The 25,486-nt window shown below is 38.3% G+C and overlaps 4 protein-coding genes across 5 annotated transcripts; all 4 read right to left on the bottom strand.

Annotated features, from left to right (window-relative positions):
* Nucleotides 1-382: 382 nt before the first annotated feature.
* On the bottom strand, nt 383-8,783 carry LOC130170115 (uncharacterized). 2 transcript variants are annotated; one of them, XM_056377263.1, is made up of 11 exons: nt 8,714-8,783; nt 6,956-7,581; nt 6,826-6,862; nt 6,449-6,525; nt 6,150-6,230; nt 5,915-5,974; nt 5,722-5,811; nt 5,523-5,618; nt 2,855-4,730; nt 2,007-2,156; nt 383-1,082 (listed from the first exon to the last, which is right to left on the bottom strand). In XM_056377263.1, the coding sequence occupies exons 2-11, from the start codon at nt 7,526-7,528 to the stop codon at nt 796-798; spliced, it is 3,327 nt and encodes a 1,108-aa protein (XP_056233238.1). In that variant the 5' UTR covers nt 7,529-7,581; nt 8,714-8,783; the 3' UTR covers nt 383-795. The 2 variants fall into 2 exon arrangements, with proteins under 2 accessions (XP_056233238.1, XP_056233237.1); XM_056377262.1 differs by having other exon boundaries at nt 6,826-7,581.
* A 42-nt stretch (nt 8,784-8,825) lies between these two features.
* Nucleotides 8,826-12,217, bottom strand: LOC130169035 (nuclear factor 7, brain-like). Its single transcript, XM_056375436.1, has one exon. The coding sequence runs from the start codon at nt 12,074-12,076 to the stop codon at nt 10,649-10,651; it is 1,428 nt and encodes a 475-aa protein (XP_056231411.1). The 5' UTR covers nt 12,077-12,217; the 3' UTR covers nt 8,826-10,648.
* A 2,093-nt stretch (nt 12,218-14,310) lies between these two features.
* Nucleotides 14,311-17,860, bottom strand: LOC130169069 (nuclear factor 7, brain-like). The gene has a single exon (XM_056375485.1). The coding sequence runs from the start codon at nt 17,774-17,776 to the stop codon at nt 16,349-16,351; it is 1,428 nt and encodes a 475-aa protein (XP_056231460.1). The 5' UTR covers nt 17,777-17,860; the 3' UTR covers nt 14,311-16,348.
* A 2,135-nt stretch (nt 17,861-19,995) lies between these two features.
* LOC130169766 (nuclear factor 7, brain-like) lies at nt 19,996-23,558 on the bottom strand. Its single transcript, XM_056376725.1, has one exon. The coding sequence runs from the start codon at nt 23,487-23,489 to the stop codon at nt 22,062-22,064; it is 1,428 nt and encodes a 475-aa protein (XP_056232700.1). The 5' UTR covers nt 23,490-23,558; the 3' UTR covers nt 19,996-22,061.
* Between the last annotated feature and the right edge of the window lie 1,928 nt (nt 23,559-25,486).

Genomic DNA, 25,486 nt, shown 5'->3' with positions numbered 1-25,486 from the left:
TAGTACCCAACTATCTCACAAATTTATTATAACATGTAAATTAAATTTAAGCATAGAAAATATGTAAATTTGCTTCACCTGAATTAGCCACAAAATTAATACTGCACAAGCTATTAGTAATAATAATCTGAAACTACATTTGGCAATGTAACACTTGCAATGCAATTCTCTTTCCTAAGTTTTACGTTTTGAAACTTTTTAGTGCATTTTGTTGCTAAAACTTCTGTACTTTTGAATATGAAACTTTGCTGCTACTGTTATTATTGAATAAAATACTGCTATTATTGAGTAAATACTTTGTCCTCCACATGATTGACATGATTGTCATTCAAACATGCAAAGACTGGGTGGCATCTTTTTGTTCAAAAATAAATTGCTAGAATATTATTCTTGGCACTTTATTATTGGTAAACTGTTATACAAAGTCAAACAAAATACCATATACTAGTATACCAAACAGAATAACAAAATGCAGTATACCAGATAACTTGGTTGTGGAGGGTAAACTTACAGCTCCAAAAACGTATTATCCATCAGCCATTTGTCAGTATTTATGAACGGTCTCTGTTTAAATGAACTTAATAAAATGGAACAAAATCACAGAGTAAGACAAACTGTAATCATAATAAACAGTGCTGACTGAGAACAACCATAAAATGTAATAAAAATGATCAATAATCAATCTATCCTTGGCCATTGTAAACGGATGGACGGAACTAGGGAGAGAGGCTGGTGAAGGATAAGAAAGTAGAAGAGGCAAAAGTTGCATGTTTTGCCATCAACAAAATATCACATCTACAACTGCTGAAAATGTCCAGTACTCTGCTGTGGTTCCACTTGCCCCGGCCTGTTACTGTTTGAGGATGTGCCACTTTGTCTTTTAAGGGCTGTGATCCTGTTCCTGACGTAGTCCTTTACACCTTTCCACGAACGCGTCCTCAGTGCTTTTGGCTCAGCCTCAAGACACTGAATGCAGTCGTTTTTCTGAGGCACCTTGTGTCCTTGAATGAAACGCATCATGTGTCTTTCGACAGCAAGAACCTCTGCTTCTTCCCATTTGTGTTTGCCCTTATTTTGAGACCCTGTTATGGGGAAAGCAGAAATGAATAAACTTCTGTCATCACTGAAACAACTCTAGAAAAACTAAATATTCCTCAAAATTAGTTCCTGACATAACACAGCAAGGTGTCTTATTCTTAAGCTGAATGTTTGTTGAAGACAGGATCTTATATACACTGTTGTAACGAACATACTCTATTTTGTGGACAAAGACTCCAAACAAAGACAAGACAAAAGCTTCAAACCTGTAAATCTCACCCTCCAAATTTTCTTTTTTGTTTGTTTTGACATCAAAAAAGCTTGAACAAAAAACGAACAATTAATAACAACATTTGGAGACACTTTGTCTCGTCTCCCCTTTGACATGCATGAATGATTTTGAAATGTGTGGCCTATAGTGTTCAGAATTCAAACTACATTCATTACAAAACTGAAACATGAAACAGGGTGATTGGAACATCTAATTCAATTTAGAAGATCAACAAACTATTGAAACAGACAATCCAGACAAATTAAATACAGGCAGTAAATAAAAACCAAAAACATAATCATAATCATTAATTGTGGAAGTCTAATATCATAACATTAGGCAATGTGATGTGTTAAAAAGACAAAAACTATATATATATATATATATATATATATATATATATATATATATATATATATATTCTGGCAAACTGCAGGCTTGGGAGAATCGGGACCATCAACACCTAAAAAGTGGATTGGCAAGTCAAAAATAAAAATACTTGCAAATCAGGGCTCTACAGTGCGAGCAACTAAAAATAGATGTGTGCAAACTGTAAAATGTATTTAGGAGCACCACGTGTGTATAAAAAGTATAACAAAATCACATATCAGTAATTTAAGCTTATAGACAATATGTCATAGAGTCATGAACCTAAAAAGAAAGGGACAGAAAGACGGTTAATGATCGCCAGTACTACCTTTGTTGTCTGAGTTGACAGGTCTTGGAGGTACAGTCACTTCGGTGCCTGCCGTTACTCCATGTGCTTGTTGATGATAAAAATCTGCTGGTTCATAGCTTGCACCGGAGACCTCAGTTTGATGCCATGATGCAGCTTGTTGTGATCTCGCTGCATTGAAGACACAAACAGGAAGTCTTATTTTACATAGTGTTTCCCATCTACCTATACGCACATTCCATTTTCAGCCTTACAGCCATTTGGTCGTGGTGACTGTATTTATTACAGCCATGTAGTGCGACACCCTCCATTCAATGGCAAAAAGTTACTCAGTGGTCTCTCAGGATACTAGTCACCCCCTTGTTTTCACCCTAACATCAACTGATTGAATGTAACCCTCAATTTAGTTTGAGCCATATTACATCAACAGATCACTGCACTGATATCTGAACCATTTGCCTCATGATATCAAATCAAATGTACAAATGAAAGCTAGTCCAAGTCCAGTTAAAAGGTTTTTAGATCTGCAAGTCTTCAAAACCAGACGGATGTGTATTCCAGGTTCCTGCATATGATATAATCTTTAATATGATGACAGTTGCTCTAAAGTATGGCACACGTGTGGACCCCATTGGTTCAACATTACTCAGAGATCATTAAAATATCACGCCAGCTGTTACTTTAGAAAGTGGTTTACTTTTGTATATTCAAGTGGAACGTGAAAAAGGTGGAAACGACCTTCATACTGAACGTAACCACAGACTGGCACCTTACCTAAATCCTGTATTTAATATTGAACTGTGCAAAACGTCACTTTGGTCTTTTGGCATATATATTTTTTAATTGCCTAAAAACTGAAAAATGATTACCCTCAGAAACCATTTCAACATCATCCAGCTGCATGTCGTTGTTCTGTCGCAGGGTTCGAACTTGATTATTAGGGCCTAAAATTTGGTCAGCCTCATCTTCATCCAGATTCAACAGCTGTAGCATTGTAGCATAATGCTTCCTGATCTTTCTCGATGTCAGCGCCTCAGGGTTTTTAGCTCCACATTCTTTGACATATTGTTGGATGCACTCCGACCCTTTGTAGGCAGACAGTGCACACGGTCGGCCGAAGAGAAAGGGATTCTTACTGGGGACCCCACATGTCTCGCGGGTCTTAACGAGAAGTTCCATAGCTGACACGAATGAGGGCTTTAGTAGAACAGGGACCATTCTCCCACAGTTCCCTCGTATGTCAACTCTAGTGAAGAGCCCACACATGGTTCTTTCCAAATCTGAGACGGATACATCCATGTCATCAAGCACGTTTGACTTTTTACGCGACATAAAAGTTGTTAGCTGTATCGTTGATATCTCTCCGGGTTTCCTCCTGTTGAAAATGATTGTCCGAGCGAGTATCACCTTGGCCAGAACAGCATAGCTTTCTGCAGAAGGTCCGTCTTTCAGTTTTTTCTCGGCAAGAAGATGAGCAGTCTCCATGTGGAAATTCAGGCGCTTTACATCTTGAGCGAATGGCACAGTTTTTTCTGTGGTCAGTTTAGTTTCTCTAAGAGTTGTTAATGCGCCTGAAGAAATGAGCTCATTCCATTTCTTCTGGTACACTGACAGGAAGTTTCGCGCAGACTCTGCCAGGCTTGCATCACCACACTTCACTGCGTTACTCTCAACAATACTACAGGCCTTCTGTAGGTGGTAGCCGAGCTTGAGGGCAAGTGAAGGAATGTTGTATGTTTTGTTTTCTGGGTCATAGCCTGCTAAGACTTTCACTGCAGAAACCACATGTCGGAAGCTTGAGGGGTAAAAGAAATCCTGCAGGTTCTTCAGAGGGGTTATTTTTTGAGCTTCGAGCACAAGCCTTGCTATCTGACGAAGGTTTTGTCTTATATAATCATGCTTCCTCACGTCAGATCCGTGCTGATTGAACATTTGCTCTCCAAACTGCAAGATAATCTTGTCATCCATGACGGCTTGTGTCACGTCATCGTAGATCATCTCGCACAGAATGCTCTTAAAGCCATCGCTTACACCAAGATCTCCTAAAGTTTCAAGCGCACACCGCGATGCGATGCGCTTTCTTCCAATCTGCGATTCATTTTCGTTCCTCACTTTCTCCGGGCACAGTCTCATGTGCCTGTACAACGTTTTCTTCACATAAAGACCGCGACAGTAAAGACAATGAAGAAAGTCTTTGGCTTGTCCAGTTGTGTTGGGTCTTTTTCGGACAGCAAGTTGTCCCTTCCCGGTTCTCAAAACATCCTTATTATGTACAAAGTTTCCTTGATTTATTAGTTTGTTCCATATCTTCTGTCTTTCTCTGGAATGCATTGGATACTGAAATGCAACTGCAACCTCTGCTTTATCACTGTGGACTGTCTCTAGATGCCGTGCCATTTTGGCTAGTGGCTTAGAGCAGAACAAACAGTAATTCCTCTTGTCGTAAACACGGTGTGCTTTGGAATTTGAAGTTGGCAGCACCACAGCTCCGGGGGGCTGATTCTGATTAGTTGCACATGACTTTTTCAGACCTTTGTCCTTACACAAAGAACTTTCTAATTTAGCCTTTTTTTTCAACGGGAGAGGAGCTCTTTCGTCCATGGAGGTCGAGGAACAGCTGTGACTAGATTCATCTGAAGAGCCCCAGTCAGCGTCAGAATGGAAGTCAGAGAAGTCGCCATCGCTGTTAGGGATGTAATCAGGATCAGTGTCGTCCCCTGACTCGGCTGAGGTATTTTCCCTTTTCTGAAAAATCCGTAAAAACAATTGTGGAAATAAGATCAAAATCTGTGAATGAGGCAAATATAATCCTATGGAGTATTTCATGTTTTAAATTTCAGGACACAGAAACATATTAATAAAAAGATTTTCATTTGACTGATTCGACTTCAAAAGACTTTCTGTCCAGTCTTTAGGTCAATTACTATTTGCAATATGTGTATGATTGAAGTCTGCACCTGCCTAAAGTCTGAATTTATTTTGCAATATACACTGATCAGACACAACATTAAAACCACTTATCTGTGTTAATATTGTGGCTGATTGGTGTATTCATTTTGATTGATATATATTTCCAATATATAAATGTATATCTTTTTCAGTGCTGCAACTAACAATTTTATTCATAATCAATTAATTTGCCAATAATATTCTCAGTTAATGCCATTCAATGCTATTCAATTTTCTACCATATATGGCATAAAAAAGCAGGAAATCCTCACAAATGACAAGCTGGCACTAGGTAATACTCAGCATTTTTCCTTTGATAAATGACTGATGATTAGCGGTCATCACAATATTACAGTTTTGCCAATTGACTAGTCAATTAGTTGACTCATCGTTTCAGATCTAATATTATCGTTGATGAGATTACTGGCTGAAACAGGAAATGAAAAGCTTTGGGTGTCCTAAGGCCTGACAGTTACAGGTCACACCACATAAACGCAACATAAAGAACAGAAGAACATAACAGAAACAGACTGTTGGCAATGCCCTAACTTTCACATGGAAACTGTTTTAATAATAAAAGGTAACTACCTCTGATTCTCCTCCTGACATTGGCTTATCACAGGCCTCATCGTGTTCATCAAAGGTGGCAGGTGATAAACAATCTGCTGAAAGATCCGGCTGCGTCTGAAAAACAAAACAAACAACAAAAAGAAGGTAAGAAATTCTAACACTGTAAAAGTTAAGAAAAGTAATTTATGCAGAATTAATAATTGTAATATGGAGCTACCCTTGACTTTCCTGGAGACGGCTCAACTTGCTGTGCATTGCTGGTTTTAGTTTGTTCACACTGAGATGAATCATCCATTGATGGAGGAAACTAAGAGTGGAAACAATAGTGCGTAATATATTATAAGATATGAATTGTTTTATATCATTGCAAATCAAACTACAGCATCCAAATAAAGAGAAATGTCACCTACCTGATTAGCTGTGGGGAGAGGCTGCCCATCACTACCGTCATCTGGAGGGATTGATTCCAGCTTAGAGGGAGGACAAAGTAAAGTCAGTAGGGGGAAACTGTCGATAATTATCTATAACAATCTCTATAATATCACGGATTAAGAAATAAAATATCTTTACAGTAATACTGGATAGCAGCTATCTAAAGAAATAGTACTGATCTTCTATGATGAAAAATTGCCATAACACACTTACAAGTTTATCCATCTCTGCCAGCTGTTTAAGTAGTTGCGCACGGTGATGTAAAAGTACTGAACGCCATATCTCAGTGCTGCCCTGAAAGCAGATAAAATTTATTTAAAAAACATTAAAAGGTATAAATTAACAGTAATGATCTTCAATGGAACTCCACGTCTACGCTATTACAGTCAGTCAACCTTGATAGCAACAAACTATGTAAAAAATGACCACAGCTTAGATGTATTAGTACAAAAATAAACCACAAAAACAACAGAACTTTCTTCTGTTTTGGTGTTTGCGGTTAGGTTCCTCACCAGAGGAGTAATGTTCTCCTGCGATGGCTCATTGTTAGGATGAGCAGCTGCATCAGGGACAGATTTGCTTACGGCTCCTGAGGAAAAGAAAAGACTATGTAAGATGGTACAAAATGGTACAATATTGTAACATGAACTTATACGGAGGCAAATAATGGCTATAAGATTTGATTCTTTTTAAATTCAGTACGCTCAATTAGGATCTAAAAATTCAAGTGCAGTCAAAAAATTTGGCTAAAATGGTCTTGGTCCAATTCTGATATGAACATCAGACTTGACACAAAACACTACATGTTTAACCACACTGAAGAGGCTTTTCACCCTTCACTACATGACAAACATGCCACTGTAACACGCAGGTATTACAAATACAATACCCGTGCAGTGTGATGATGATATCCACTGAGGCTGCTCCTGAGAAGTAGAAGGGCCATAGCTGTGAGTGTATCCAGTAACACCAGCAGATTCCAAATTCGCTCCTTCCAGAGTAGGTTGAGATGCACTTACACTTTGTCCACATGATGGCAAGCTCATAGGCAGATCCTGAAGTCTACTTGGTAAACCCTGATTGGTTAACAGAGGTCGAAATGTCGCTTTGTAAGGGTCATGGGGTGACAGAGGTGGTACATGTTGGGGCCTGCTGGGCTGTAATCCTTGGTTTGGTTGGGGAAGAGATGGTAGAGGTATAGTTTTTCCTTGGTTTGCAGTTAGCAGCAGTGATGAAGTCTGTGGGCTTTGCTGAGCACAGGAAATAAGGGGAGAGGCACTTGGGATAGCAGTGTTGGCAAATAACGTGGTGGATGATAGATTGCTACTAATGTGAGAGGCTTTGTACAGGACAGAGTGATGAGTGTTATTTGTGGATGATAAGGTGCTGAGGTTGCTCAAACAGCTTTGATTGGATGTCTGCAGATGGTCGTAGGAGGGTCGCTGTTCAGAAGACAAGCCCAAGCTGAGATGCTGAGAGCTAGTCACTGAGTTGAGGGGGGGTCCTTGAGTTAAAGCTGTGGACCAGCCGTTCTGGCCCACCCACGACTGACAGGGTAGGTGGCTCTTATTTGCTGTTGGGTTCTCCATCATTGTGCATAATCAACAAACTTGCTTGAAATCTCTTATTTCCTTGGACACAGGTCCTGGCAGAGCAAAACAAAACACACAATTTACCATCATGCCCACGACACAGTTGCATTTCTACTTACATCACATCCATCTTCATTGACTTTGTGCAACATAATAGAAGGGACAGTGTGGTTTAGGAAATAATATTTCATCAGCTGGCCATAAGAGAGAAAGGAATGCTGGGCTTCAGCTGGAAAGAATTACTGTAGGGACTTGAGCTGAATTTAAAAAGACGCAAAAGAGTCCATATAATAAAAAAAATTTAAAAAAATACTGTCAGATTACTAATAGCCTGAATTGGGGGGATTATATCCAACCCTAGTTTTTAATACAGAAGTTCAAAAAATGTAAACTAGCCTAATACATGTACATGTATAGATGTTAACGTCTATAGATAATTAACAACTCACAGATATTAATGAAATAGTTTTTTGTAATTTTTTTCATTAAATCTATGGAATATCCAAAAAAAAAAAGAAGAAAGAAAGAAAGAAAAAGCAAACTACTACAGTTTCAGTCCAAGTCCAAAGTAATGTCTTAAAAACTCTTGTTTGGTTCAATCTCAAGTACAAAGATATTCAGTTTTGAACGAAAGCATATGATAGACTCAGATAATGTTTAGCATTTTTTGAACAATTTTTGCTTGGCAAATAACTGAAATCATTAATCGATCATCGAAATAGTTTATGATTATTTACCTGTAAATCACAGAATCAACTACTCGTTTCAGCTGTACATGGGATTTAACATGAGTTTCTACCGAAGAAAAAGCCCATTTAAAACAGTTGACATCGTCTTTTTATAGAACACACTGAAAGATTAAGTGTAGAGTTTATAGAGCTTTTCATTTCAATGAGTGACTTCGTTATTTTCTCCAAATCACTTTGTATTAATATTTACAGTAGGGAATGGTCAACTGTGCTTAAATCGTTACGTGTTCACTGACAACATACCTTGAGGTTAGTAGTTATTTAGCTAGCTAGGTTGATTAGCCGTTACTGTTAGCAGTTAGCAAGCTCGTCTGTGAAATACCGGAATTATTCGTAGCGGTAACAACGACTGCAAAATGACCGGACTTAAAGATACAAACGTATTTACAGACACATCTTATATTCATTAAAACATGTTTGAACAGGAGTACCACACCTGCGGACATCGGGCAACGGCCTTTGTTTACCTCACATGCTGTTAACATAATACTTCCGCTTGTTTTTTCAGAATAAGAGCGTTAACTCCACAAACACAGCAAGGCATGAAATAAATTAATGAAAAACTTTTATTTGAAACATTTCGAAACATTTCAACACATTGACTGAAACTAAACAAGTTTAACAACGTTTTTATTTTTCTATCGCAGTAGCAGAAAACATTTCCTGCTCATATATCTGTGTTCAATTCATCCAATTGAACTAAATATAGAGACAAAAGCTTTTAATTCGTTTTTATTTTATTTATTCGTATTGTATTTTATTCTGAACTTCATTTCAATTCAAGTCAAATGTTCTGACTGTTTCTAACTGTGAGATCACACACAGTGAGCAGCTGTGAAAATCAGTGCAACTCCAACAAAATTAAACAGGTTGTACAACCTTTCTCCAACATGCAATGATTTATTCTTCAAATAGTTTTACATATTTAGGATTATTTCAAGTTTGTTTTCATGTGACGTCACAAAAGGAAATATCATGAGTTTTATTTTGTAAATAAAAGTTGAAGAGCAGATAATGAGATTTAGATAAACTGTGTTCTGAAAACAGACTGAAAGAGTTTCAGGAAGAAATGTGTTGTTTTGAAAACAAAAATGAAGTTTAACCATCAATAGGTCAAGATGAAGTAATGTGCTGCTTTATGATATACATACAAATATACTGTAATTCACACTGAGTTTTCTAAAATGACGATTATCAGAAACGGAAACAAAATTATAAAATAAATCTCATTTCCTGTCTGAAAAAAATCTGAGTAAAAACGGCTGGTGATTTTTTTTACACATCATGTAAAGTAGCATCCATAAGATGTACATTTGATAAACTTATATCTCACCATTATGAACTGGACATTTAGCGTTCATGTCATTGACCAAGTAGAACGATACAAAAATGACAAATAACGTATGAAGAGGCAGTGTAATTAAATACTTCATTAAAATAAATCTCTATTAAAACATCTGTTTCCAAAGAATAAAACTACAGATCCAAAACTTATCAAATGACACAAGAAGATCAAAAAGTAAAACTGCTGATGAACAAACTGTCACAGAAGTGAAACAGTCAGAGCATCAGGACAGTGGATATAAACTACTATACAATGTTGTTTGACTCAAAACAAGATGCTGAGAACCAGGATAATGAACAGCTCTGATTTGTAAAGTTTGTCTCCTAATGATGTGATACAGCTTCAGCAGTTTGTTGTCACATTTTCTTGGATATTAATCTTTATTTTAAGAATAAAGATCCAACAAACCTACAAATTAAATCTATTTTTGAAAAGCTGAAAATCGACAGCAGGAGTTACCATCATGAATAAATCTGAACTAAAGAAAACACAACAGTAACTAAATGATTTTCATATAAAAACAACAGTTTGGGTTTTCATGTATTTACAGGGAGTTTCCATGACAACAACAATTGAAGATAAAAATCATTTTACATGATCAATTTCAGACAGTAAACTTTCTGTGGCCCTCAACAACAGATCAATTCTCTTCATGAATAAAATAATGAAACAACAATTAATCAGAAATCTTACAAACTAAAACTGATGATGATGATATTATTAAAAATCTGTCTTGATTTGCAGCTGTATAAAAGTTTATCAACTGATCTGATTCAGTTAAAAATAGTTGTTGAGTTGTTCATGTTTTCAGTTTTGTACATCAACACAATTCTGGATAATTCATTTCAGAGCACAGAAACAAGGAGCTAAATGTTTTAGTGACCCTCAACACCAAATCACATCTGTTTTAAAGACTAAATGACAGGTGAGCAGGTGTAGAAGCAGGTTGGCTGTAAAGTGTGATGATGAGTTTAGAGTGTAATAAACCTCAAACCATCATGAGAGAAAAACTAACATCCCTGAACATCACAGAGAAATCTCAGTGTGACACAATTTGATATCAGAGGTTTTGGCGTCACCAGACTTTGTAATACTGAAATATGGGAAGAGTTTCTCAGTGAAAGTGTCTCTGTAAGTGTAGATGTGAGTCATGTCTTCAGGGTCGTAGAAGGACACCTCCCCCCTGTCATAGTCCAGCTGGACTCTGATCCTCTGGAGACTCTTCTTCACTTTGACAGTCTTACCAACACCATTGGTGTATTTTCCACTGCGATGAAATAAACACCAGAATCCATATTCTGGTGAAATAAAAATTTCTCCCTTTCTGTCAACTGACTCTTTAGCCAAACCCACATTCCAGTCAGGATGGTCTCCCACCTCCACCTCCCAGCTGTGTTTCCCTGAGCTGAAGCCCTCAGAGCCCAGAACATCTGCATACTTAGTGAATCTCTCTGGATTGTCAGGGAGCTGCTGCTTTGTGTATTCCTGTCTACCACTGGTCAGATCATCAGACAAATGGATCCAGGGGTATGCAGTGTTTGGGTCCAGAATGACAGGACTGAAGTGGACCTTCTCCTTCATCTGCTCCCAGACTCTGAAGGACAGGTTGCCCAGGTGTTTGGCCACATCTGTCAGAGCTCCTGAGAGCAGCTGTGGATCTGACAGTGAGCACTGGGCTCTGGCTCTGGTCTGAGTGGCTTTATAACTGCTGAGGAACGGCACGTTGTGTTTCTGCAGGTCTTCTTCAACAGCAGAGATACTGTCTGACAGAGAGGAGATCTGCTCCTGAATCATCTTCATCTCTCTGCTGATAGTCTTCCCCTTCTGCTCCTCTTCCTCCCTCAGAGCTGCCAGTCTGGACTCCTCTTCCTCTTTCAGGAACTGGTGGAGCTTGTTGAACTCTGCTCTGATCTGCCTCTCTGTGGACAACAACTGCTTCTTGGAGTGTTGAATCACTTCACTGTATGTTTCCTCCACTTGTTTGTATTTGTTCCTCTTGTCCTGCAGAGACTTTAAGTCAGATTTCAGCTGCTCCTTCAGGTCACTGACTGCTTGTTCTACAGGAACCACCTTGTGACCGTGGTGGAGAGAAAACTCACAGACAGGACACACAGCTCTGTCTTCATCCTTACAGAACAATTTAGGCTCTTCTTGATGTTTACTACAAACCACATTCACCTTCTTCTCTCCCAGTTCTGTCTCAGATGATCCAGATTTCTGTCTCCCAGCAAAGGAATCAGCCAGTTCCTTCAGTGCAAAGTTTATACCTGTAAAATTCTTTGAAGACTTTCTTTTACAAATGGGACAGTTTTTGTTTTTAGCTTGTTCCCAGAATTTCTTCAGGCAGCTTGAACAGAAGCTGTGGTTGCAGCTCAGAGACACAGGATCTCTGAAAGTCTCTGAACACACGTGGCAACTCAGGAAACTTTCAACCAGAGCGACTTTCTCAGCCATTTGTCTTGGTATCTTAATTATATTTAACAGCAAGACTCACCAAGTCACTGTCTCTGCAACTGAAAATATTCCAAACGCTGTTTTCCAGCAGAGATCTGACACCCTGTAATGGCGTCTCAACAATGAATCAACAATGTCAACTTCTACTTTCACTTTCTTTCACCTCGGTCATTGGTTAACTTATTACCGGTATGAAATGCTGCCATGTTGTTGTGTCACCAGCAGATGGAGCCGTCTGTTCGTCATTTAGAGTTTAATATTTTCCTCTTGACTCTTGTATGTTACAGTTGATTTCCTGACAAAACCATCAGAATGAGCCAAATCTGAAAAAGGTATGACCCCTGATTCTTTGTTTCACTAAATTAACAATGTAAACGTTCATGAACTGACACAAAGAAGCAGAAGTTTGTGGTATCTTAGTCTCGTGAGGACTGAACACTTTTACTTTGTAATAATAGGAAACATTTTCTTCCGATATGTCTGTATCTGTATATATCTGTGTTCATTTTAGTCACGTGAGCTAAATACAGAACAATCAGTTAACAAGCACGAATAGAAAAGCTTTTCATCAGGTTTCATTTCATTTCCTATCTTATAATCTTCTATTGATCTCACTGGCAAAATGTATGTAAAACCTGTTGGTTACAAACATGAGACTAAATTCAATAACATTAGTAATTTTTCAGCATTCTTTAGCCTCTTATTCACATTAAGGATCACAATACATTTGCTTATCTCATTTATTAGTTGAAAGAAGTATAAGATTACGAACTGCAAAGTAAATAACCATTGATTGGGTGTTTCATTTGAAACCAGCACATAAATATTCAGTCAATTTCTCTTTCAATTCATAAATACAACAACGAAAACAGTGTGTCATAAACACACTACTCATATAGCTGTTATTGCTGAGGTGGTATAGAAATAAAATATCACTTCTGCCTCCAAATACCTAAAAGAATCCTTTAGTCATAAAATGTGGTTTGAGCTTTTAAAATCAATCCAAGAAATTTCTCCTGAAAACGACTTTTACATTTGGCCTGTCTCTGGTTTTCAATGTATGATGGACAGTCACCCCCTCATTGCTCCCATATGCTCCGAGTGATGTAAGAGCCACATTAAGAATTGTCCATATTTAGTGACTTAATAGTAAAAATGTCGAAATGCTCTTTTAATAATTCTTCCAGTTACATCACAGCCAATAGCTCTCAGTTGGAGTTGATCAGTCTGTGGAGCAAGACAGTTTTTTTGACCGGTGTGCCAAGTCGAGCACAAAGAGTGAATCTTGTAACTTTATTTTTGTTCTGAGTAAACATTTTAAATGGAGGTACCGCTCCTGTTTGCATCAAGCTCATTGCCCATACACAGACTAAAACAGTACTGGTTATCTGCCTCGCTGGTAAGAAAGAAGATTGGCGCTACAGATGAAAAATGTTTAATGTGCGTTAATGCTACTTAATAAGCAGGTGATAATCAGAGAGCCTCACTACACACCATTTGTCCACCGTCTCTTTCGTCCTGACGTCCACTATGTTGTGCTTGTTCAGGCAGAAGATATTTGGCTGATGAAAGCTGACTTCACCTTTGAGTTCCCTTGTTCTGCCATGCCCAACGTTATCTATGTGGGTGCATGTAAACCCTCCAAGCTGTTTCCTCAACATCTGGAGGACTTTGTCCAGAGCTCTGAGGAAAATGGGGAAATTATTATGAGCTTGGAGACCTTGGTGGGGAGTCTCTTCTACGTTCTGCTTACAGTCCTGTCACACCCTGTAATGACACCTGAGCAGCGATGACAATCAAAACAACTGTTTTCATTTTCTTCACCTCTGTCATTGGTTGAATTTTACCAGTCGGAAATGCTGCCGTGTCATTTTGTCACCAGCAGATGGAGCTGCCACAAAGTGTTTCAGAGAGAAATATTAGACTCCTTGTTTCACACAGCACAGTCATCTGTAGGCAAACAACACAACATTGAAAATGTCTCATCATTCTGATCCCTCTCTCCTTTTCTCAACAAAGATCATGTAGATCAGAGATTACATAGATTATAACATTTCTACAATTCACAATAAGAATGAATCAAGGAGAGTTTTCTGTTCACTCAGTGAGGTGTGAACGTCTCCACTGACACCAGACCAGTTTGACAACATTTTATGTTTCAGCAACTGCACCAGGAAACATTCTGCCAACAAGTCAGTATGAAGATGTTTATTTCCTCCAGACAAATTAAATGTTGCAGGTATTAACTTCAAATGCAGCTACAAAGTTTTAATTCAACCCTCAGATCTTCTTTCTTCTTGTTAATCTTGTGCAGATGTTTTTTCTTTTCTTTGCCCCACATGTTCTCACTGATTCACTTCTTCATTCAATCACTCAGTCATATGTCATTTACTGTCTCTCTCTGTTCAGGGTCACAGGAGGACATGAGTATATATCCCATCATGCACTGGTCGGACTGATTATAATGAGATTGACAAATGACTCACAAATAACTAATGATCAGATTTTTATATTGTGAACAAAACATGAATGTTCTGTCGATTTCTTATTTCTCATTAAAATCAAACAGGAAAACAATGAGGATTGAAGAAATGTCGTCCAGGCAGGAAGAGAAGTTGTTTAATGACCTTCTGTAACTTTCTAATGATAAACTACAGGATTGTGGCAGATCTGTAACAGAGAAACGATCCATCTTCAGATCTGATTTCTGACTGTTTCTAACTGTGAGATCACACACACAGTGAGCAGCTGTGAAAATCAATGCAACTCCAACAAAATTAAACAAGTTGTACAACCTTTCTCCAACATGCAATGATTTATTCTTCAAATAGTTTTACATATTTAGGATTATTTCAAGTTTGTTTTCATGTGACGTCACAAAAGGAAATATCTTGAGTTTTGTTTTGTAAATAAAAGTTGAAGAGCAGATACTGAGATTTAGATAAACTGTGTTCTGAAAACAGACTGAAAGAGTTTCAGGAAGAAATTTGTTGTTTTGAAAACAAAAATGAAGTTTAAACCATCAATAGGTCAAGATGAAGTAATGTGCTGCTTTATGATATACATACAAATATACTGTAATTCACACTGAGTTTTCTAAAATGAAGATTATCAGAAACGGAAACAAAATTATAAAATAAATCTCATTTCCTGTCTGAAAAAAATCTAGTAAAAACGGCTGGTGATTTTTTTTACACATCATGTAAAGTAGCATCCATAAAATGTACATTTGATAAACCTATATCTCACCATTATGAACTGGACATTTAGCTTTCATGTCATTGACCAAGTAGAACGATACAAAAATGACAAATAACGTATGAAGAGGCAGTGTAATTAAATACTTCATTAAAATAAATCTCTATTAAAACATCTGTTTTCTAAGAATAAAACTACAGATCCAAAACTCATCAAATGACACAAGAAGATCAAAAAGTAAAACTGTCACAGAAGTGAAACAGTCAGAGCATCAGGACAGTGGATATAAACTACTATACAATGTTGTTTGACTCAAAACAAGATGCTGAGAACCAGGATAATGAACAGCTCTGATTTGTAAAGTTTGTCTCCTAATGATGTGATACAGCTTCAGCAGTTTGTTGTCACATTTTCTTGGATATTAATCTTTATTTTAAGAATAAAGATCCAACAAACCTACAAATTAAATCTATTTTTGAAAAGCTGAAAATCGACAGCAGGAGTTACCATCATGAATAAATCTGAACTAAAGAAAACAAAACAGTAACTAAATGATTTTCATATAAAAACAACAGTTTGGGTTTTCATGTATTTACAGGGAGTTTCCATGACAACAACAATTGAAGATAAAAATCATTTTACATGATCAATTTCAGACAGTAAAGTTTCTGTGGCCCTCAACAACAGATCAATTCTCTTCATGAATAAAATAATTAAACAACAATTAATCAGAAATCTTACAAACTAAAACTGATGATGATGATATTATTTAAAATCTGTCTTGATTTGCAGCTGTATAAAAGTTTATCACCTGATCTGATTCAGTTGAAAACAGTTGTTGAGTTGTTCATGTTTTCAGTTTTGTACATCAACACAATTCTGGATAATTCATTTCAGAGCACAGAAAGAAGGAGCTAAATGTTTTAGTGACCCTCAACACCAAATCACATCTGTTTTAAAGACTAAATGACAGGTGAGCAGATGTAGAAGCAGCTTGGCTGTAAAGTGTGATGATGAGTTTAGACTGTAATAAACCTCAAACCATCATGAGAGAAAAACTAACATCCCTGAACATCACAGAGAAATCTCAGTGTGACATAGTTTGATAACAGAGGTTTTGGCGTCACCAGACTTTCCAATACTGAAATGTGGGAAGAGTTTCTCAATGAAAGTTTCTCTGTAAGTGTAGATGTGAGTCATGTCTTCAGGGTCGTAGAAGGACACCTCCCCCCTGTCATAGTCCAGCTGGACTCTGATCCTCTGGAGACTCTTCTTCACTGTGACAGTCTTACCAACACCATTGGTGTATTTTCCACTGCGATGTAATAAACACCAGAATCCATATTCTGGTGAAATAAAAATTTCTCCCTTCCTGTCAACTGACTCTTTAGTCAAACCCACATTCCAGACAGGATGGTCTCCCACCTCCACCTCCCAGCTGTGTTTCCCTGAGCTGAAGCCCTCAGAGCCCAGAACATTGGCATACTGAGTGAATCTCTCTGGATTGTCAGGGAGCTGCTGATATGTGTCTCCATTTCTCACACTGGTCAGATCATCAGACAGATGGAGCCAGGGGTTTGCAGTGTTTGGGTCCAGAATGACAGGACTGAAGTGGACCTTCTCCTTCATCTTCTCCCAGACTCTGAAGGACAGGTTGCCCAGGTGTTTGGCCACATCTGTCAGAGCTCCTGAGAGCAGCTGTGGATCTGACAGTGAGCACTGGGCTGTGGCTCTGGTCTGAGTGGCTTTATAACTGCTGAGGAACGGCACGTTGTGTTTCTGCAGGTCTTCTTCAACAGCAGAGATACTGTCTGACAGAGAGGAGATCTGCTCCTGAATCATCTTCATCTCTCTGCTGATAGTCTTCCCCTTCTGCTCCTCTTCCTCCCTCAGAGCTGCCAGTCTGGACTCCTCTTCCTCTTTCAGGAACTGGTGGAGCTTGTTGAACTCTGCTCTGATCTGCCTCTCTGTGGACGACAGCTGCTTCTTGGAGTGTTGAATCGTTTCACTGTATGTTTTCTCCACTTGTTTGTATTTGTTCCTCTTGTCCTGTAGAGACTTTAAGTCAGATTTCAGCTGCTCCTTCAGGTCACTGACTGCTTGTTCTACAGGAACCACCTTGTGACCGTGGTGGAGAGAAAACTCACAGACAGGACACACAGCTCTATCTTCATCCTTACAGAACAATTTAGGCTCTTCTTGATGTTTACTACAAACCACCTCCACCTTCTTCTCTCCCAGTTCTGTCTCAGATGATCCAGATTTCTGTCTCCCAGCAAAGGAATCAGCCAGTTCCTTCAGTGTAAAATTCAGTCCTGGATCACTCTTTGAAGATTTTCTTTTGCAAATGGGACAGTTTTTGTTTTTAGCTTGTTCCCAGAATTTCTTCAGGCAGCTTGAACAGAAGCTGTGGTTGCAGCTCAGAGACACAGGATCTCTGAAAGTCTCTGAACACACGTGGCAACTCAGGAAACTTTCAAGTAGAGCAACTTTCTCAGCCATTTCCTTGGTAACTTAATTATATTTCAACAGCAAGACTCACCAAGTCACTGTCTCTGAACTGTAAATAATCCAAACGCTGTTTTCCAGCAGAGATCTGACACCCTGTAATGGCGTCTCAACAATGAATCAACAATGTCAAATTCTACTTTCACTTTCTTTCACCTCTGTCATTGGTTAACTTATTACCGGTATGAAATGCTGCCATGTTGTTGTGTCACCAGCAGATGGAGCCGTCTGTTTGTCATTTAGAGTTTAATATTTTCCTCTTGACTCTTGTATGTTACAGTTGATTTCCTGACAAAACCATCAGAATGAGCCAAATCTGTAAAAGGTATGACCCCTGATTCTTTGTTTCACTAAATGAACAATGTAAACGTTCATGAACTGACACAAAGAAGCAGAAGTTTGTGGTATCTTAGTCTCGTGAGGACTGAACACTTTTACTTTGTAATAATAGGAAACATTTTCTTCCGATATGTCTGTATCTGTATATATCTGTGTTCATTTTAGTCACGTGAGCTAAATACAGAACAATCAGTTAACAAGCACGAATAGAAAAGCTTTTCATCAGGTTTCATTTCATTTCCTATCTTATAATCTTCTATTGATCTCACTGGCAAAATGTATGTAAAACCTGTTGGTTACAAACATGAGACTAAATTCAATAACATTAGTAATTTTTCAGCATTCTTTAGCCTCTTATTCACATTAAGGATCACAATACATTTGCTTATCTCATTTATTAGTTGAAAGAAGTATAAGATTACGAACTGCAAAGTAAATAACCATTGATTGGGTGTTTCATTTGAAACCAGCACATAAATATTCAGTCAATTTCTCTTTCAATTCATAAATACAACAACGAAAACAGTGTGTCATAAACACACTACTCATATAGCTGTTATTGCTGAGGTGGTATAGAAATAAAATATCACTTCTGCCTCCAAATACCTAAAAGAATCCTTTAGTCATAAAATGTGGTTTGAGCTTTTAAAATCAATCCAAGAAATTTCTCCTGAAAACGACTTTTACATTTGGCCTGTCTCTGGTTTTCAATGTATGATGGACAGTCACCCCCTCATTGCTCCCATATGCTCCGAGTGATGTAAGAGCCACATTAAGAATTGTCCATATTTAGTGACTTAATAGTAAAAATGTCGAAATGCTCTTTTAATAATTCTTCCAGTTACATCACAGCCAATAGCTCTCAGTTGGAGTTGATCAGTCTGTGGAGCAAGACAGTTTTTTTGACCGGTGTGCCAAGTCGAGCACAAAGAGTGAATCTTGTAACTTTATTTTTGTTCTGAGTAAACATTTTAAATGGAGGTACCGCTCCTGTTTGCATCAAGCTCATTGCCCATACACAGACTAAAACAGTACTGGTTATCTGCCTCGCTGGTAAGAAAGAAGATTGGCGCTACAGATGAAAAATGTTTAATGTGCGTTAATGCTACTTAATAAGCAGGTGATAATCAGAGAGCCTCACTACACACCATTTGTCCACCGTCTCTTTCGTCCTGACGTCCACTATGTTGTGCTTGTTCAGGCAGAAGATATTTGGCTGATGAAAGCTGACTTCACCTTTGAGTTCCCTTGTTCTGCCATGCCCAATGTTATCTATGTGGGTGCATGTAAACCCTCCAAGCCGTTTCCTCAACATCTGGAGGACTTTGTCCAGAGCTCTGAGGAAAATGGGGAAATTATTATGAGCTTGGAGACCTTGGTGGGGAGTCTCTTCTACGTTCTGCTTACAGTCCTGTCACACCCTGTAATGACACCTGAGCAGCGATGACAATCAAAACAACTGTTTTCATTTTCTTCACCTCTGTCATTGGTTGAATTTTACCAGTCGGAAACGCTGCCGTGTCATTTTGTCACCAGCAGATGGAGCTGCCACAAAGTGTTTCAGAGAGAAATATTAGACTCCTTGTTTCACACAGCACAGTCATCTGTAGGCAAACAACACAACATTGAAAATGTCTCATCATTCTGATCCCTCTCTCCTTTTCTCAACAAAGATCATGTAGATCAGAGATTACATAGATTATAACATTTCTACAATTCACAATAAGAATGAATCAAGGAGAGTTTTCTGTTCACTCAGTGAGGAGTGAACGTCTCCACTGACACCAGACCAGTTTGACAACATTTTATGTTTCAGCAACTGCACCAGGAAACATTCTGCCAACAAGTCAGTATGAAGATGTTTATTTCCTCCAGACAAATTAAATGTTGCAGGTATTAACTTCAAATGCAGCTACAAAGTTTTAATTCAACCCTCAGATCTTCTTTCTTCTTGTTAATCTTGTGCAGATGTTTTTTCTTTTCTTTGCCCCACATGTTCTCACTGATTCACTTCTTCATTCAATCACTCAGTCATATGTCATTTACTGTCTCTCTCTGTTCAGGGTCACAGGAGGACATGAGTATATATCCCATCATGCACTGGTCGGACTGATTATAATGAGATTGACAAATGACTCACAAATAACTAATGATCAGATTTTTATATTGTGAACAAAACATGAATGTTCTGTCGATTTCTTATTTCTCATTAAAATCAAACAGGAAAACAATGAGGATTGAAGAAATGTCGTCCAGGCAGGAAGAGAAGTTGTTTAATGACCTTCTGTAACTTTCTAATGATAAACTACAGGATTGTGGCAGATCTGTAACAGAGAAACGATCCATCTTCAGATCTGATTTCTGACTGTTTCTAACTGTGAGATCACACACAGTGAGCAGCTGTGAAAATCAATGCAACTCCAACAAAATTAAACAAGTTGTACAACCTTTCTCCAACATGCAATGATTTATTCTTCAAATAGTTTTACATATTTAGGATTATTTCAAGTTTGTTTTCATGTGACGTCACAAAAGGAAATATCTTGAGTTTTGTTTTGTAAATAAAAGTTGAAGAGCAGATACTGAGATTTAGATAAACTGTGTTCTGAAAACAGACCAAAAGAGTTTCAGGAAGAAATTTGTTGCTTTGAAAACTAGAATGAAGTTTAAACCATCAATAGGTCAAGATGAAGTAATGTGCTGCTTTATGATATACATACAAATATACTGTAATTCACACTGAGTTTTCTAAAATGACGATTATCAGAAACGGAAACAAAATCATAAAATAAATCTCATTTCCTGTCCCAAAAAAAATCTAAGTAAAAACTGCTGCTGATTTATTTACACATCATTTAAAGTAGCATCCATAAGATGTACATTTGATAAACCTATATCTCACCATTATGAACTGGACATTTAGCGTTCATGTCATTGACCAAGTAGACCGATACAAAAATGACAAATAATGTATGAAGAGGCAGTGTAATTAAATACTTAATTAAAATAAATCTCTATTAAAAAATCTGTTTCCAAAGAATAAAACTACAGATCCAAAACTCATCAAATGACACAAGAAGATCAAAAAGTAAAACTGCTGATGAACAAACTGTCACAGAAGTGAAACAGTCAGAGCATCAGGACAGTGGATATAAACTACTATACAATGTTGTTTGACTCAAAACAAGATGCTGAGAACCAGGATAATGAACAGCTCTGATTTGTAAAGTTTGTTTCCTAATGATGTGATACAGCTTCAGCAGTTTGTTGTCACATTTTCTTGGATATTAATCTTTATTTTAAGAATAAAGATCCAACAAACCTGCAAACTAAATCTATTTTTAAAAAGCTGAAAATCGACAGCAGGAGTTACCATCATGAATAAATCTGAGCCAAAGAAAACAAAACTGTGACTAAATGATTTTCATATAAAAACAACAGTTTGGATTTTCATGTATTTACAAGGAGTTTCCATGACAACAACAATTGAAGATAAAAATCATTTTACACGATCAATTTCAGACAGTAAAGTTTCTGTGGCCCTCAACAACAGATCAATTCTCTTCATAAATAAAATAATTAAACAACAATTAATCAGAAATCTTAAAAACTAAAGCAGATGATGATGATATTATTTAAAATCTGTCTTGATTTGCAGCTGTATAAAAGTTTATCACCTGATCTGATTCAGTTGAAAACAGTTGTTGAGTTGTTCATGTTTTCAGTTTTGTACATCAACACAATTCTGGATAATTCATTTCAGAGCACAGAAACAAGGAGCTAAATGTTTTAGTAACCCTCAACACCAAATCACATCTGTTTTAAAGACTAAATGACAGGTGAGCAGATGTAGAAGCAGCTTGGCTGTAAAGTGTGATGATGAGTTTAAAGTGTAATAAACCTCAAACCATCATGAGAGAAAAACTAACATCCCTGAACATCACAGAGAAATCTCAGTGTGACATAGTTTGATAACAGAGGTTTTGGCGTCACCAGCTTCTCCAATATTAAAATATGGGAAGAGTTTCTCAGTAAAAGTGTCTCTGTGAGTGTAGATGTGAGTCGTGTCTTCAGGGTCGTAGAAGGACACCTCCCCCCTGTCATAGTCCAGCTGGACTCTGATCCTCTGGAGACTCTTCTTCACTGGGACAGTCTCACCATCACCATTGGTGTATTCATCATCATCATGTGATAAACAACAAATTCCATATTCTGGTGAAGCAGGACACTCTCCCTTCCTGTCAACTGACTCTTTAGTCAAACCCACAATCCAGTCAGGATGGTCTCCCACCTCCACCTCCCAGCTGTGTTTCCCTGAGCTGAAGCCCTCAGAGCCCAGAACAGTGACATACTGAGTGAATCTCTCTGGATTGTCAGGGAGCTGCTGCTTTGTGTCCCCATGTCTCACACTGGTCAGATCATCAGACAGATGGAGCCAGGGGCTTGCAGTGTTTGGGTCCAGAATGACAGGACTGAAGTGGACCTTCTCCTTCATCTTCTCCCAGACTCTGAAGGATAGGTTGCCCAGGTGTTTGGCCACATCTGTCAGAGCTCCTGAGAGCAGCTGTGGATCTGACAGTGAGCACTGGGCTGTGGCTCTGGTCTGAGTGGCTTTATAACTGCTGAGGAACGGCACGTTGTGTTTCTGCAGGTCTTCTTCAACAGCAGAGATACTGTCTGACAGAGAGGAGATCTGCTCCTGAATCATCTTCATCCCTCTGCTGATAGTCTTCCCCTTCTGTTCCTCTTCCTCCCTCAGAGCTGCCAGTCTGGACTCCTCTTCCTCTTTCAGGAACTGGTGGAGCTTGTTGAACTCTGCTCTGATCTGCCTCTCTGTGGACGACAGCTGCTCCTTGGAGATTTCAGTCATTTCACTGTATGTTTTCTCCACTTGTTTGTATTTGTTCCTCTTGTCCTGCAGAGACTTTAAGTCAGATTTCAGCTGCTCCTTCAGGTCACTGACTGCTTGTTCTACAGGAACCACCTTGTGACCGTGGTGGAGAGAAAACTCACAGACAGGACACACAGCTCTATCTTCATCCATACAGAACAATTTAGTCTCTTCTTGATGTTTACTACAAACCACCTCCACCTTCTTCTCTCCCAGTTCTGTCTCAGATGATCCAGATTTCTGTCTCCCAGCAAAGGAATCAGCCAGTTCCTTCAGTGCAAAGTTTACAGTTGGAAAAGCCTCTGAGGATTTCCTTTTACAAATGGGACAGTTTTTGTTTTTAGCTTGTTCCCAGAATTTTTTCAGGCAGCTTGAACAGAAGCTGTGGTTGCAGCTCAGAGACACAGGATCTTTGAAAGTCTCTGAACACACATGGCAACTCAGGAAACTTTCAACCAGAGCGACTTTCTCAGCCATTTCCTTGGTATTTTGATTATATTTAACAGCAAAACTCACCAAGTCACCGTCTCTGCAACGTTCTGCTTACAGTCCCGTCACACCCTGTACGGACATCTGAGCAGCGATGACAATCAAAACAACTATTTTCATTTTCTTCACCTCTGTCATTGGTTGAATTTTACCAGTCGGAAACGCTGCCGTGTCATTTTGTCACCAGCAGATGGAGCTGCCACAAAGTGTTTCAGAGAGAAATATTTGAATCTTTGTTTCACACAGCACAGTCATCTGTAGGCAAACAACACAACATTGAAAATGTCTCATCATTCTGATCCGTCTCTCCTTTTCTCAACAAAGATCATGTAGATCAGAGATTACATAGATTATAACATTTCTACAATTCACAATAAGAATGAATCAAGGAGAGTTTTCTGTTCACTCAGTGAGGAGTGAACGTCTACACTGACACCAGACCAGTTTGACAACATTTTATGTTTCAGCAACTGCACCAGGAAACATTCTGCCAACATGTCAGTATGAAGATGTTTATTTCCTCCAGATAGATTAAATGTTGCAGGTATTAACTTCAAATGCAGCTACAAAGTTTTAATTCAACCCTCAGATCTTCTTTCTTCTTGTTAATCTTGTGCAGATGTTTTTTCTTTTCTTTGCCCCACATGTTCTCACTGATTCACTTCTTCATTCAATCACTCAGTCATATGTCATTTACTGTCTCTCTCTGTTCAGGGTCACAGGAGGACATGAGTATATATCCCATCATGCACTGGTCGGACTTTCTTATTTCTCATTAAAAGTAAACAGGAAAACAATGAGGATTGAAGAAATGTCGTCCAGGCAGGAAGAGAAGTTGTTTAATGACCTTCTGTAACTTTCTAATGATAAACTACAGGATTGTGGCAGATCTGTAACAGAAAAACGATCCATCTTCAGATCTGATTTCTGACTGTTTCTAACTGTGAGATCACACACACAGTGAGCAGCTGACCGCTGTGAAAATCAATGCAACTCCAACAAAATCAAACAAGTTGTACAACCTTTCTCCAACATGCAATGATTTATTCTTCACACAGTTTTACATATTTAGGATTATTTCAAGTTTGTTTTCATGTGTCGTAACAAAAGGAAAATATTGTATTGTAATTGTAAATAAAAGTTGAAGAGCAGATACTGAGATTTAGATAAACTGTGTTCTGAAAACAGACTGAAAGAGTTTCAGGAAGAAATTTTTTGTTTTGAAAACAAAAATGAAGTTTAAACCATCAATAAGTCAAGATGAAGTAATGTGCTGCTTTATGATATACATACAAGTATACTGTAATCATGTAAAGTAGCATCCATAAGATGTACATTTGATAAACCTATATCTCACCATTATGAACTGGACATTTAGCGTCAGCCAATCTTGTGGCAGCATTTATTTCAAAGTGGACAATCCTGCAGATACAGGTCAGGAGCTTCAGTCAATGTACACAACAAACATCACAATGAGGGGAAGATGTGATCTCAGTGACTTTGACCGTAGCATCATTGTTGGTGTCGGACGAGCTGGTTGGACGATTCATGAAACAGCTGATCCCCTGAGATTTTCACACACAGCAGTCTCTAGAGTTTTTACTCACAATGGAGCCAAAAACAAAAAAAACATCCAGTGATCAGCAGCTCCGAGGACGGAAACACCTTGTAGAGGAGAGAGCTCAGAGGTCAGTGGTCACACTGGAACTGACAGAAAGGCTACGGTCACTCAGACAACCACTTTTTACAACTGTGGTGAGCAGAGAAGCATCTCAGAGCGATGAACACGTCAAACGTTGAGGCAGCAGATGGTAGAGTCACAATTCAGCATCAGCAGCATGAATCCATGGACACAACCTCCTTTGTACCAACAGTCAGGGCTGCTGGAGGTGTAATGGTGTGGGGAACGTTTTCTTGACACACTTTGAGCCCCTTAATACCAACCAATCATGGTTTGAATGTCAAATCCTATCTGAGTATTGTTG

Source organism: Seriola aureovittata, chromosome 5 (assembly GCF_021018895.1).
Source record: "Seriola aureovittata isolate HTS-2021-v1 ecotype China chromosome 5, ASM2101889v1, whole genome shotgun sequence".
Classification (NCBI taxonomy): domain Eukaryota; kingdom Metazoa; phylum Chordata; class Actinopteri; order Carangiformes; family Carangidae; genus Seriola; species Seriola aureovittata.
Note: the sequence above shows the minus strand (reverse complement) of the source record. Positions and strands in the feature narration are given on the sequence as shown.

Coding starts and splice junctions, on each gene's coding strand:
- LOC130170115 (XM_056377262.1), bottom strand. CDS start 7,528: ATGATGGAGAACCCAACAGCAAATAAGAGCCACCTACCCTGTCAGTCG. Junction 5,812..5,914: donor CTCTCCCCACAGCTAATCAG/GTAGGTGACATT, acceptor TTCCACTCTTAG/TTTCCTCCATCAATGGATGA. Junction 2,157..2,854: donor TGTTGAAATGGTTTCTGAGG/GTAATCATTTTT, acceptor TCTTCAATGCAG/CGAGATCACAACAAGCTGCA.
- LOC130169035 (XM_056375436.1), bottom strand. CDS start 12,076: ATGGCTGAGAAAGTCGCTCTGGTTGAAAGTTTCCTGAGTTGCCACGTG.
- LOC130169069 (XM_056375485.1), bottom strand. CDS start 17,776: ATGGCTGAGAAAGTTGCTCTACTTGAAAGTTTCCTGAGTTGCCACGTG.
- LOC130169766 (XM_056376725.1), bottom strand. CDS start 23,489: ATGGCTGAGAAAGTCGCTCTGGTTGAAAGTTTCCTGAGTTGCCATGTG.